General features: G+C 53.3%; 1 protein-coding gene across 4 annotated transcripts in view; it reads right to left on the reverse strand.

The window, feature by feature from the left end:
* mrvi1 (murine retrovirus integration site 1 homolog) overlaps positions 1–16,062 on the reverse strand; it is a 207,697-nt gene that overhangs the window by 100,291 nt on the left and 91,344 nt on the right. For all 4 annotated transcript variants that reach the window (XM_063061569.1, XM_063061567.1, XM_063061565.1 and 1 more), the window contains exons 6-8: positions 12,789–12,889; positions 10,679–10,758; positions 7,569–7,742 (exon numbers count right to left, since the gene is read on the reverse strand). In XM_063061569.1, the coding sequence (XP_062917639.1) occupies positions 7,569–7,742; positions 10,679–10,758; positions 12,789–12,889 (355 nt within the window). The remainder of the gene's footprint in view (positions 1–7,568; positions 7,743–10,678; positions 10,759–12,788; positions 12,890–16,062) is intronic.

Below are 16,062 nucleotides of genomic sequence, written 5' to 3' on the forward strand. Positions count from 1 at the left end.
ACCTCCCAACTACTTCCCAGACCACCAACACCCTCCCAACCACACCCCGGACCACCAACCAACCCTCCCAGCCACACCCCAGACCACCAACCAACCCTCCCAACCACACCCCAGACCACCAACCAAGCTCCCAACCACACCCCAGACCACTAACCAACCCCTCCAAACCACACCCCAGACCACCAACCAACCCTCCCAGCCACACAACAGACCACCAACCAACCCCCTCAATCACACCCCAGACCACCAACCAACCTCCCAACCACACCCTAGAACACCAACCAACCTCCCAACCACACCAAAGACCAATCAACCCCTCCCAGCCACACCACAGACCACCAACCAACCCCCTCAACCACACCCCAGACCACCAACCAACCTCCCAACCACACCGCAGACCACCAACCAACCCTCACAACCACACCAAAGACCAACCAACCCCTCCCAACCACACCCCAGACCACCAACCAACCTCCCAACCACACCCCAGACCATCAAACAACCCCTCCCAACCACACCCCAGACCACCAACCAACCCCTCCCAACCACACCCCAGACCACCAACCAACCCCTCCCAACCACACCCCAGACCACCAACCAACCCTCCCAACCACACCCCAGACCACCAACCAACCCTCCCAACCACACCCCAGAACACCAACCAACCTCCCAACCACACCCCAGACCACCAACCAACCCTCCCAACCACACACCAGACCACCAACCAACCCTCCCAACCACACCACACACCACCAACCAACCCTCCCAACTACACCCCAGACCACCAACCACACCCCAGACCATCAAACAACCCCTCCCAACCACACCCCACACCACCAACCAACCCCTCCCAACCACACCCCAGACCACCAACCAACCCCTCCCAACCACACCCCAGACCACCAACCAACCCTCCCAACCACACCCCAGTTCACCAACCAACCCTCCCAACCACACCCCAGAACACCAACCAACCTCCCAACCACACCCCAGACCACCAACCAACCCTCCCAACCACACACCAGACCACCAACCAACCCTCCCAACCACACCACACACCACCAACCCCTCCCAACCACACCCCAGACCACCAACCAACACTCCCAACCACACCCCAGACCACGAACCAGCCTCCCAACCACACCCCAGACCACCAACCAACCCTCCCAACCACACCCCAGACCACCAACCCTTCAACCACACCCCAGACCACCAACCAATCCTGCCAACTACATCCCAGACCACCAACAGCCTCCCAACCACACCCCAGACCACCAACCAACCTCCCAACCACACCCCAGAACACCAACCAACCTCCCAACCACACCAAAGACCACCAACCAACCTCCCAACCACACCCCAGACCACCAACCAACCCTCCAACCACACCCCAGACCACCAACCAACCCTCCCAACCACACCCCAGACCACCAACCAACCTCCCAACCACACCCCAGACCACCAACCAACCCTGCCAACTACATCCCAGACCACCAACAGCCTCCCAACCACACCCCAGACCACCAACCAACCTCCCAACCACAGCCCAGACCACCAACCAACCCTCCCAACCACACCACAGACCACCAACCAAGCTCCCAACCACACCCCAGACCACCAACCAACCCTCCCAACCACACCCCAGACCACCAACCAACCCCTCCCAACCACACCCCAGACCACCAACCAACCTCCCAACCACACCCCAGACCACCAACCAACCTTCCCAACCACACCCCAGACCACCAACCGACCTCCCAACCACACCCCAGACCACCAAGCAACCCTTCCAACCACACCCCAGACCACCAACCAGCCTCCCAACCACACCCCAGACCACCAACCAACACTCCCAACCACACCCCAGACCACCAACCAACCTCCGAACCACACCCCAGACCACCAACCAACACTCCCAACCACACCCCAGACCACCAACCAACCCTCCCAACCACACCCCAGACCACCAACCAACCTCCCAACCACACCCCAGACCATCAAACAACCCCTCCCAACCACACCCCAGACCACCAACCAACCCCTCCCAACCACACCCCAGACCACCAACCAACCCTCCCAACCACACCCCAGACCACCAACCAACCCTCCCAACCACACCCCAGACCACCAACCAACCCTCCCAACCACACCCCAGAACACCAACCAACCTCCCAACCACACCCCAGACCACCAACCAACCAACCCTCCCAACCACACACCAGACCACCAACCAACCCTCCCAACCACACCACACACCACCAACCAACCCTCCCAACCACACCCCAGACCACCAACCACACCCCAGACCATCAAACAACCCCTCCCAACCACACCCCAGACCACCAACCAACCCCTCCCAACCACACCCCAGACCACCAACCAACCCCTCCCAACCACACCCCAGACCACCAACCAACCCTCCCAACCACACCCCAGACCACCAACCAACCCTCCCAACCACACCACACACCACCAACCCCTCCCAACCACACCCCAGACCACCAACCAACACTCCCAACCACACCCCAGACCACGAACCAGCCTCCCAACCACACCCCAGACCACCAACCAACACTCCCAACCACACCCCAGACCACCAACCAACCTCCCAACCACACCCCAGAACACCAACCAACCTCCCAACCACACCCCAGACCACCAACCAACCTCCCAACCACACCCCAGACCACCAACCAACCCCTCCAAACCACACCCTAGACCACCAACCAACCCTCCCAGCCACACAACAGACCACCAACCAACCCCCTCAACCACACCCCAGACCGCCAACCAACCTCCCAACCACACCCTAGAACACCAACCAACCTCCCAACCACACCAAAGACCAATCAACCCATCCCAGCCACACCACAGACCACCAACCAACCCCCTCAACCACACCCCAGACCACCAACCAACCTCCCAACCACACCGCAGACCACCAACCAACCCTCCCAACCACACCAAAGACCAACCAACCCCTCCCAACCACACCCCAGACCACCAACCAACCCCTCCCAACCACACCCCAAACCACCAACCAACCCACCCAACCACACCCCAGACCACCAACCAACCTCCCAACCACACTCCAGACCACCAACCAACCCTCCCAACCACACCCCAGACCACCAACCAACCCCTCCCAACCACACCCCAGACCACCAACCAACCCCTCCCAACCACACCCCAGACCACCAACCAACCCCTCCCAACCACACCCCAGACCACCAACCAACCCCTCCCAACCACACCCCAAACCACCAACCAACCCTCCCAACCACACCCCAGACCACCAACCAACCTCCCAACCACACCCCAGACCACCAACCAACCCTGCCAACTACATCCCAGACCACCAACAGCCTCCCAACCACACCCCAGACCACCAACCAACCTCCCAACCACACCCCGGAACACCAACCAATCCTCCCAACCACACCCCAGAACACCAACCAACCTCCCAGCCACACCCCAGACCACCAACCAACCTCCCAACCACACCCCAGACCACCAACCAACCCCTCCAAACCACACCCTAGACCACCAACCAACCCTCCCAGCCACACAACAGACCACCAACCAACCCTGCCAACTACATCCCAGACCACCAACAGCCTCCCAACCACACCCCAGACCACCAACCAACCTCCCAACCACAGCCCAGACCACCAACCAACCCTCCCAACCACACCCCAGACCACCAACCAACCCTCCCAACCACACCCCAGAACACCAACCAACCTCCCAACCACACACCAGACCACCAACCAACCCTCCCAACCACACACCAGACCACCAACCAACCCTCCCAACCACACCACACACCACCAACCCCTCCCAACCACACCCCAGACCACCAACCAACACTCCCAACCACACCCCAGACCACGAACCAGCCTCCCAACCACACCCCAGACCACCAACCAACACTCCCAACCACACCCCAGACCACCAACCAACCTCCCAACCACACCCCAGACCACCAACCAGCACTCCCAACCACACACCAGACTACCAACCAACACTCCCAACCACACTCCAGACCACCAAGCAACCCTTCCAACCACACCCCAGACCACCAACCAGCCTCCCAACCACACCCCAGACCACCAACCAACCTCCCAACCACACCCCAGACCACCAACCAACCTCCCAACCACACCCCAGACCACCAACCAACCTCCCAACTACTTCCCAGACCACCAACACCCTCCCAACCACACCCCAGACCACCAACCAACCCTCCCAGCCACACCCCAGACCACCAACCAACCCTCCCAACCACACCCCAGACCACCAACCAAGCTCCCAACCACACCCCAGACCACCAACCAACCCTCCCAACCACACCCCAGACCACCAGGCAACCCCTCCCAACCACACCCCGGACCACCAACCAATCCTCCCAACCACACCCCAGAACACCAACCAACCTCCCAACCACACCCCAGACCACCAACCAACCTCCCAACCACACCCCAGACCACCAACCAACCCCTCCCAACCACACCCCAGACCACCAACCCTTCAACCACACCCCAGACCACCAACCAACCCTGCCAACTACATCCCAGACCACCAACAGCCTCCCAACCACACCCCAGACCACCAACCAAGCTCCCAACCGCAGCCCAGACCACCAACCAACCCTCCCAACCACACCACAGACCACCAACCAAGCTCCCAACCACACCCCAGACCACCAACCAACCCTCCCAACCACACCCCAGACCACCAACCAACCCCTCCCAACCACACCCCAGACCACCAACCCTTCAACCACAGCCCAGAACACCAACCAACCTCCCAACCACACCAAAGACCACCAACCAACCTCCCAACCACACCCCAGACCACCAACCAACACTCCCAACCATACACCAGACCACCAACCCCTCCCAACCACACCCCAGACCACCAACCAACCTCCCAACCACACCCCAGACCACCAACCAACCTTCCCAACCACACCCCAGACCACCAACCAACCTCCCAACCACACCCCAGACCACCAAGCAACCCTTCCAACCACACCCCAGACCACCAACCAGCCTCCCAACCACACCCCAGACCACCAACCAACACTCCCAACCACACCCCAGACCACCAACCAACCCTCCCAACCACACCCCAGACCACCAACCAACCTCCCAACCACACCCCAGACCATCAAACAACCCCTCCCAACCACACCCCAGACCACCAACCACCCCCTCCCAACCACACCCCAGACCACCAACCAACCCCTCCCAACCACACCCCAGACCACCAACCAACCCCTCCCAACCACACCCCAGACCACCAACCAACCCTCCCAACCACACCCCAGACCTCCAACCAACCCTCCCAACCACACCCCAGAACACCAACCAACCTCCCAACCACACCCCAGACCACCAACCAACCCTCCCAACCACACCCCAGACCACCAACCAACCTCCCAACCACACCCCAGACCATCAAACAACCCCTCCCAACCACACCCCAGACCACCAACCAACCCCTCCCAACCACACCCCAGACCACCAACCAACCCCTCCCAACCACACCCCAGACCACCAACCAACCCCTCCCAACCACACCTCAGACCACCAACCAACCCTCCCAACCACACCCCAGACCACCAACCAACCCTCCCAACCACACCCCAGAACACCAACCAACCTCCCAACCACACCCCAGACCACCAACCAACCCTCTCAACCACACACCAGACCACCAACCAACCCTCCCAACCACACCACACACCACCAACCCCTCCCAACCACACCCCAGACCACCAACCAACCTCCCAACCACACTCCAAACCAACCAACCCCTCCCAACCCCACCCCAGACCACCAAGCCACCCTCCCAGCCACACCACAGACCACCAACCAACCCCCTCAACCACATCCCAGACCACCAACCAACCTCCCAACCACACCCTAGAACACCAATCAACCTCCAAACCACACCACACACCACCAACCCCTCCCAACCACACCCCAGACCACCAACCAACCTCCCAACCACACCCCAAACCAACCAACCCCTCCCAACCCCACCCCAGACCACCAACCAACCCTCCCAGCCACACCACAGACCACCAACCAACCCCCTCAACGACACCCCAGACCACCAACCAACCTCCCAACCACACCCCAAACCAACCAACCCCTCCCAACCCCACCCCAGACCACCAACCAACCCTCCCAGTCACACCACAGACCACCAACCAACCCCCGCAACCACACCCCAGACCACCAACCAACCTCCCAACCACACCCTAGAACACCAACCAACCTCCAAACCACACCAAAGACCAACCAACCCCTCCCAACTACACCCCAGACCACCAACCAACCTCTCCCAACCACACCCCAGACCACCAACCAACCTCCCAACCACACTCCAGACCACCAACCAACCTCCCAACCACACCCCAGACCACCAACCAACCCCCCTCCCAACCACACCCCAGACCACCAACCAACCCCTCCCAACCACACTCCAGACCACCAACCAACCTCCCAACCACACCCCAGACCACCAACCAACCCCTCCCAACCACACCTCAGACCACCAACCAACCTCCGAGCCACATTCCAGACCACCAACCAACTACCTCAACCACACCCCAGACCACCAACCAACCCCCCTCCCAACCACACCGCAGACCACCAACCAACCCCAACTCCCATACCTTATTCCCAATCATATCCCCTAGTGCCGCCCCTCAAACCCAAGGTCACCGGGTGACCGCAGGGCCTTGCCTTACAAAGCCTACCTACTGAGGTGGAGAGCTGTGATAGAATTACTGCGAGAGGGGCTGGGGGAGGCGGTTGAGTCCGCAAAGGCGTCACTGCTGTAATGGGAAAACGTAACATCTCAGCAGAAACACCCTCTCAGACCCCATCCAGGATCAGCCCAACCACACTGTGCTGTGGGTGGGGCAGTACTGAGAGAGGGTCACACTGTGGGAGGGGTGGTACTGAGGGAGAGTCACACTGTGGGAGGGGGTGGTACCGAGGGAGGGTCACACAGTGGGAGGGGTGGCATGAGTGGGGGTTACACTGTGTGATGGGAGGTTCACCAGAATGATTGTGGGTTTGAAAGGGGTAAATATGAGGAGCGTATGATAGCTCTGGGTCTCTACTCGCTGGTGTTTAGAAGAATGAGGGGGAATGTCACTGAAACTTATGCAAAATTGAAAGGCCAAGATAGGGTGAATATGGAGAGGATGTTTCCTATCGTGGGGAAGTCTAGGAACAGAGAGCACAGCCTCAGAATAGAGGGATGACCATATAGAACAGAGATAAGGAGGAATTTCTTTAACCAGAAGGTGGTTTTTCTGTGGAATTCATTGCCACAGGTAGTTATGGAGGCCAGGACATTGGGTCTATTTAAAGCAAAGGTTGATAGACTCTTAATTAGGCAGGATGTCGAAGGTTACAGTGAGAATGCAGGAAAATAAGGTTGAGAAGGAAATTGAGTTAGCCAAGATAGAATTGTGGAGCAGACTCGATGGGCCAAATGGCCTGATTTTGCAGCTCTGTCTAATGACCATGCTCTGCGGCCGTTACCTGGCGGTGAATCGGAAACACTGGTCCTGGAGCGGCGGCTCCGACGGCTGTGGAACCTCTCACTGATTTTCTTCGCCTCCTCCAGCAGCTCCGTGTTTTTCTTTCTGTCTTCGTCGGAGAGCTCGACGTCGGGCAGCTGGTCATTCACCAGATCGTACACGTGGCCATCTCCATCTGAGGGTACAGGAGGAATTCAGCCTCAGCTTCACCCTCAAGCTCATCTCAACTCACTCATCATAGCCTCAACCTCAATCGCACTCACCTCACCCACCTCAACCTCAATCTCACATACCTCAGCCTCACTCACTCACCTCATCTGCCTCAGCCTCACCTGAAATGAGCTCTCTGTGTTAGTGCAGGGGCACTGGGAGCGTTGGGCTCCAAGGTTTTTAGGGCATCTGAATTGGTTCATTGTTGGTTAACTAGGGTCATTAATTGCTTAGAGTTCCTCATGTTATTGTAATGTGGTCTCCTGGTGCTTTCTGTTTAAACTTGTTAAGTTTATTTTGACAGGCTCAGGGATTCTGTGTTACTTGTATTATTTAAGCAGATACCTGAATAGCACTAACAGCAGGGTCCTGGTTTTGAGATTGTTACTTCTTACAGTGTCGCTTGGCTAAGTCCCCGATGTTCTGCTGGGATTGTTATGAATAAACTCTGTTTGTCTTCTCCACACCGGAATCTGTCGATCTTCCACACCTGGGTTCTGACAATGCCAGCATGCATCTTGACTTCACTTTACCTCAACCAATCCCTAACTTCCGCCTCAACCTCACTTACTGTAGCCGGAACCTCACTCACGCCGTGGTGCGCAGAACAGCATCTCTGAACACACAACACATCAAACCTCGAAGTGGATGGGCTACAAGAGCAGAAGACCCAAACGTACTCTGCAATGGCCACTTTACAAAGTACCTCCTGTACCTAATAATGTGGTCACTAAACGTATAAATGTATAATTCTCGGGAGGAGGAGAAGATGACTGCGTGAAGCAGTGCGTGCGGCCTCTCCAATGATGAATATCTGTAGTCTGTCAAGTAGGATGCCATGCACAATTCTGATTTGATGGAGGCAGATGTGAGAAGCACAGAGGAACATCTGGAGAAACTTCTGAAATGCCTGCTTTGCTGCCGCTGCTACTGTGTGATCCGAAATCTCCGGAGGGGAAGGCCCCAAATCCTCGGCTTTGCCTGTTGCTTGGCGGCCAGGGCCAGGGTCGAAGCGCTCGGCAGAGATGGTGCTCGGTGCTCGGTGTCGGAGGGCTGGTCGGAGGCTCGAAGTTTTCGGACAGACTCAGAGTCGGACTGTGGTCGGGTTCTTCCAGGATGCTGCATCGGTAAGTTTGCGGCGCTGGAAGCTCATGGCAGGGAGAGTTTCTTCCTTCAACCGTCTGCGTGAAATGTTGGGGCTATCGGGACTTTGAGACTTTTTTTTACTGTGCCCATGGTCTGCTCTTATCAAATTACGGTATTGCTTTGCACTTTTGTAACTATATGTTATAATTATGTGGTTTTTGTTAGTTTTAGTCTTGGTCTGTCTTGTGTTTCTGTGATATCATACCGGAGGAACATTGTATCATTTTTTAATGCATGCATTTCTAAATGACAATAAACGAGGATTGAGTGTCCTCATAATCTAATCTAATAATAATTATATACATATTGTAATATATGTTTATAATCAATACATAACACCATAACAGCATAAGATATCAGAATCAGTATCAGGTTTATTACGTGATGTGAAATTTGTTAACTTAGCAGCAGCAGTTCAATGCAATATATAGTGGAGCAGAGAGAGAAAAAAATAATAAATAACATAATAATAAATCAACAAGTAAATCAATTCCTGAATCGCTGAGTGTGTGGCTTCAGGCTTCTGTATCTCCTACCTGATGGTAACAGTGAGAAAAGGGCATGCCCTGGGTGCTGGAGGTCCTTAAATAATGGATGCTGCCTTTCTGAGACACTGCTCCATAAAGATGTCCTGGGTACTTTGTAGGCTAGTGCCCAAGATGGAGCTGACTAGATTTACAACCCTCTGCAGCTTCTTTCGGTCCTGTGCAGTAGCTCCTCCACACCAGACAGTGATGCAGCCTGTCAGAATGCTCTCCATGGTACAACTACAGAAGTTATAGAGGCAGAATTAGACCATTCAGCCCATCGAGTCTGCTCCGCCATTCAATCATGGCTGATTTATTATCCCTTTCAACCCCGTTCTCCTGCCATCTCCCCATAACCTTTGACACCCTGACTAATCAATAGCCTATTACCCTCTGCTTTAAACATACTCAAAGATTTGGTCTCCACGGCCATCCATGGCAATGAATTCCATAGATTCACCACTCTCTGGCTGAAGAAATTCCTTCTCATCTCAGTTCTAGATGGATGCCCCTCTATTCTGAGGCTCTGAGGCTGTGTCCTCTGGTCCTAGACCCATTCACTATAGGACACATCCACTCTGTCTAGGCCTTTCAATATTCATTAAGTTTCAATGAGATTCCCCCCTCATTCTTCTAAACTCCAGCGAGTTCAGGCCCACAACCATCAAATGCTCCTCATACATTAACCCTTTCACTCTCTGAATTATTGTAATTTATGGTATTTTATGTATCATACTGTACTGTTGCTGTGAACAAATTTGACATTTGTCAGTGATAATAAACCTGAAGCAACTCACACAAAATGCTGGAGGAACTCAGCAGGTCAGGCAGCATTTATGGAAATGAATAAACAGTCGATGTTTCGGGCCAAGACCCTTCTTCAGGACTGAGGAAAGGGGAAAATGGCAGAATAAAAATGTCGGGGGAGGGAAAGGAGGCTAGCTGGAAGGTGATAGATGAAGCCAGATGGGTGGGAAAGGTCAAGATCTGGAGAAGAAAGAATCTGTTAGGAGAGGAAAGTGGACCAGAGGAGGAAGGAAAGGAGGAAGGGACCCAGGGGCAAGTGATAGTGACATAGAAAACCTACAGCACAATACGGGCCCTTCGGCCCACAAAGCTGTGCCGAGAAGAGCAGGCAAGGAACAAAGGGGGATAATTAACCTGATTATGATTCTGAGAATGGGCATAATGTGAAGTCAGTGGCAGGTGTCTGATGCTCAGAACTTACCGACAGTGGTGAGGGAACTTGCCGAGGACAAGGAGGCCCGGGAGTTTCTGCTGGACTTTCTCTGGATGGGGCTGGGGCATCTGCAGAGACCAATAAAACAGAGCACAGAACAGTTCAGCTGGGAACAGGCCCTTTGGCCCATCACATCTGTGCTGAATTAAACCAAATCTCTCTGCCTGTACATGATCCACATTCCTCTGTTCCCTGTACTCATTTGTCCATGTAACAGCCTTTTAAACACCTCACGATCCTAGTCCTCTGTTCCCTGTACACTCATTTGTCTATGTAACAGCCTCTTAAACACCTCACAATTCTATTCCTCCATTCCCTGAACTCATTTGTCCATGTAACAGCCTTTTAAACACCTCACGATCCCATTCCTCTGTACTGCTGCTGTGAACAATGTTTAGTCTGGAATCTTACGTGCAGAGCTCCCTCACTACTCTCCTAGTCTGGGATCTGACTGTGTAGAGCTCCCTCCCTACTATCATAGTTTGGGATCTGACTATGTAGAGCTCCCTCCCTACTATCATAGTCTGGGATCGGACCATGTAGAGCTCCCTCACTACTCTCCTAGTCTGGGATCTGACTGTGTAGAGCTCCCTCACTACTCTCCTAACCTAGAATCTGACTGTGTATTCTCACTACTGTCCTAGTCTGGGATCTAACTGTGTCGAGCTCCCTCACTACTATCCTAGCCTAGGGTCTGGCCATGCAGAGTCCTCTCACTACTGCTCTAAAATCTGAGTCTGGTGTAAGTCCTGAGTTCCGGAGTGAAGGTCTACCCACAACTTCTCGCCACTGGGTGAGAGTGCCGTCATCAGCCTAGCCTGGTGCACACTTTCGTGGGGCTAGACATGAATCACAGTCTCCAGGGGAGCAGAGGGAAGAGTACAGAGGCTGCTGGTCTCTGCAGATCGAACTGGAGACCAGAAGGAAGAGTACAGAGGCTGCTGGTCTCTGTAGACCGAAATGGAGACCAGAGGGAAGAGTACAGAGGCTGCTGGTCTCTGTAGACCGAAATGGAGACCAGAGGGAAGAGTACAGAGGCTGCTGGTCTCTGTTGATCGAACTGGAGACCAGAGGGAAGAGTACAGAGGCTGCTGGTCCCTGCAGATCGAACTGGAGACTAGAGGGAAGAGTACAGAGGCTGCTGGTCTCTGCAGATCGAACTGGAGACCAGAGGGAAGAGTACAGAGGCTGCTGGTCTCTGCAGATCGAACTGGAGACCAGAAGGGAGAGTACAGAGGCTGCTGGTCTCTGCAGATCGAACTGGAGACCAGAGGGGAGAGTACAGAGGCTGCTGGTCTCTGTTGATCGAACTGCAGACCAGAAGGAAGAGCACAGAGGCTGTTGGTCTCTGTTGATGCCTGTTCCATAACGTCAAAGACCATATGACACAGGAGCAGAATGGGCCATTCAGCCCATCAAAACTGCTCCACCATTCCATCCTGGCTTATTTATTCACCCCCATTCTCCTGTTTCCTTCCCGTAACCTTTGACGCCCTGACAAATCAAGAACCTATCAACCTCTGTTTTAAATATACCCAATGACTTGGCCTCCACAGCCGCCTGTGGCGATGAATTCCACAGATTCACTACCCTCTGGCTGAAGAAATTCCTTCTCATCTCTGTCTAAATGGACATCCTTCTTTTCTGAGGCTGTGCTCTCTGGTCCTAGACTCCCCCACTATAGGAAACATCCTCTCCACATCCACTCTATCTGTGTCCTCTGGTCCTAGACTCCCCCACTATAGGAAACATCCTCTCCACATCCACTCTATCTGTGTCCTCTGGTCCTAGATACCCCACTATAGGAAACATCCTCTCCACATCCACTCTGTCTAGGCCTTTCAACATTCGATAGGTTTCAATGAGATCCCCCGCCCCCACCTCCATTCTTCTAAACTCCGGTGAGTTAGGCCCAAAGCCATCAAACAATCCCCATATGATATCCTTTTCATTTCTTTAAGTAAGCCTGAGGGCCAGAGGAAAGAACACAGAGGCCTGTGGATCGTCGCGCAGGTCCTCTCTCCCAACCGCTGATCTCCCACTGGGCCTTTGCACCAGGCACCTGGGAGAACCTTGGCCGTAATTGCATGGAGCTTACCTCAGGTGTGTGGCTCGGTCAGACTCCTTGTCCGAAGAGCCAGTGACCTCTGGGAGGACAATTGCTGGTGTCGTGTTCATCCCCGTTCCAGCAGCTAGAACCTGTAATCCAATCGGTATTCAGATATCAGATCATGGTATCATAGAATTATCCAGAATCTGAAGGAGCCCTGTCGGCCTTACTTCCCCATGATGCCTAGGGGCGCCATGGTAGCATCGTGGTTACCACAGTGGCTCGGGGCGCTCAAGTTCAGAGTTCAATTCCGACTTTCTGTCAGAAGGTTTGTTCGTCCCTTCCTGTGTGTGCATGGGATTCCTCTGGATGCTCCCGTTTTCTCCCACATTCCAAAGAAGCACAGGTTCTAACTGGTCATTGTAAATTGCCTTGTAGTTTGGCTAATGGGTGGCTGTGCAGTGCGTGCTTTGGGTCTGTTCCATGCTGTATCTCTAAGTGAATAAACACACAGGAGCCTGTAAAGGAGCTAAACGTTTTTGTCACCCTGTACTGAGAGGGTACAAGGAGGGAGGAGGATGTCTTAGTAAACGCGATTGTGGGGCTGACCATTTGCTATCTGTGAACCGTGCATCCTGGAGGTGGGCAATGGAGGGCTCTGCCCAGGCTGACTGCCTGGCAACATCCACTCTGGGTAACCATGGAGAAGGAACATGTGGTGTTTACAAGCTTCATGGAGGTGTTTTGGGACTGGTGGGCACCACAGAAGCAGGAAAAGGAATATTTTCCTTCAGTTAGTCCTGACGAAGGGTCTCGGCCTGAAGCGTCGACTGCGCCTCTTCCTATAGATGCTGCCTGGCCTGCTGCGTTCACCAGCAACTTTGATGTATGTTGAAAGGAATATTTTAATTAGTTTGTGCTATTGTTGTTTGTAATGAGTATCCCCTCTCACCTTAAATACCTACCCTCTGGTATTAGACATTTTGACCCTGGGAAAAGATACTGTCTGTCTATCTATGTCTCTCATAATCTTATAAACCCCTATCAGATCTCCCCTCAGCCTCTGCCACTCCAACATCTCGTTATAGCACATGGCCTCTGATCCAGCCAGATTCCTGGTAAACATCTTTTGCACCCTCTACAAAGCCTTGACATCTTTCCTCTAATGGGGTGACCAGAATTGAATACAATATTCAAGAAGCAGCCTAAACAAGGGTATATATACAGAAAGGTGCCGGAAAAGGGCCAATGACGTAATGAAGGATCCCACCCACCCTGCTCATGGACTGTTTGTCCCACTCCCATCAGGGAGGAGGCTACGTAGCATCCATGTTAGGACCACCAGACTCAAAAACAGATACTTTCCCCAAGCAGTAACGTTGACCAACATCTCCACCCACTAACCCACCCGTCCACACCCCAACCACCACTACTTCATCATTTCCTGTCAGAGTCACCTTGTTATACAGACACTCCTGTGCCTAGCATCACTTTGGATCAATCTATGTATATAAACAAGAGAAAATCTGCAGATGTTGGAAATCAAAGTAACACACACAAAATGCAGGAGGAACTCAACAGGCCAGGCAGCATCTATGGAAAAGAGTAAACAGTCAACATTTTAGGCCAAGACATCAACTGTTTACTCTTTTCCATAGTTGCTGCCTGGCTTGCTGATTTCCTCCTGCATTTTGTGTGAGTTACTCTGTATACAAGCTCGCTTATGTATTTATATTTACTGTGTTTTTATTATTGAGTTTATTGTGCTGCATCAGATCTGGAGTAACAACTATTTTGTTCTCGTTTCCACTTGTGTACAGGAAATGACATTACACAATCTTGAATCTATCTGTCCAAGTGTATTTTAAACGTTATTAATATATTTGTCTCAACCACTTCCTCTGGCAGCTCGATCCATGTACGCACTACCCTCTGCGTGAAAATGGTCCCTTTCAGGTTCCTATTAAATTGCTTCCCCTCTCACCTTTAACCTCGGATGTCTGGTTTTTGATTCCCCAGTGTGACGAAAAAGCTTGACGAGGATAGTTTGGACACAAGTGCTGGAGTATCTCAGACTGGAGTCGAGACACAGTATAAAGCTGGATCAAAAACTGAGCAAAAACCGGTGCTAGAGATATCTCTAGTTAGGCTTACGATTGAGCACCAAACCTCAGTTCAGGTGCTCTTTAAATAATTAATTCTTGGGGCCCAAAACATGAATGCCAATTAGCGGGACAGTCTTGAACCCTTACAGGGGCTGTGCCAGCTATCCATACTCTGGAGAGTTACAGCGTCTAAATCCCGGAAGCTGGCATGGTTAGGAGCATCTCGAAACAGGACCCCCTCTCCTACAGCCAACTCCTGACGGCCCTGGCTGCTCAGAGAGATGATGATGATGAGAGATGGATCCAAGATGACTCTTCCAGGCCCCAAGCGCCTCTCCTCGGGTCTGAATCCTTCCCCGTTCCCAGCCAAACACCCCATGCAGTATATGAGTCAAAAAGTCTTCTCACGGTGTAGACCTGTTCCCCATTGATAAACCTGAGTTGTGGAGGGGCTAAGGGGCTAGTGCAGACAGGTTTTGATTTAGAGGTGTGAAAGATGGGGTTGATCTTTAGGGTCTTGGGGAGCTGCAAGCTGTAAACCACCGGGTTTACTTTCCTCAGGACTCTGAAGAGAACAATAAACTTGGGCGCCAACTTTCTAGACTTCTTCCAGAGAGGTAAATCATAACTGGACAGCCAGATGTGTTGCCCAGGCTGTAAAGCAGGTCCCTGTCTTCTCCTTCGGTTCGCTGGGTAGAGACCAGTAAAATCTCTCTTGCCCTACTCCACTTTTGCTTTAGCATTTGGCCACAGAAAGGAGTCCTTGAGTTCAGGTATGAGGCTCCTTGTTCTAGACACACACCTTGCATACCTGCAAGTACTGTCAAACCTGTCATTCCTGGCCACCAATACCTTCTCCTGATGAACTCGAGAATCCTGGGAGTTCCTGGGTGAGCAGTCATTCTTGATGGATGACCTGGGTCCACATGGAACTTGGGATGTACAGCTGACCAGGAGGACTGTTCTTAGGAATCCCCCCTTGCACCTGGGCCTTGCAAACAAGAGCATTGATTCCCCAATGAATTGGCACGACCACCTTGGCTTGGGGCAAAATAGTGGTAGGCTGCTCCTCTCTTTCTGGTTCATCAAACTGACAGGACAAGGCAGCTGGCTTCTGGTTCTTGGACCTCAGTCAATAGGTCAGGATGCAATTAAAGAACAAAGCTCACTTGGCCTGCCTGGAATTCAGCCCCTTGGCCTCCTGAATATAAACCAGG

The sequence above is a fragment of the Mobula hypostoma genome, chromosome 11, assembly GCF_963921235.1.
Source record: "Mobula hypostoma chromosome 11, sMobHyp1.1, whole genome shotgun sequence".
Lineage (NCBI taxonomy): Eukaryota > Metazoa > Chordata > Chondrichthyes > Myliobatiformes > Myliobatidae > Mobula > Mobula hypostoma.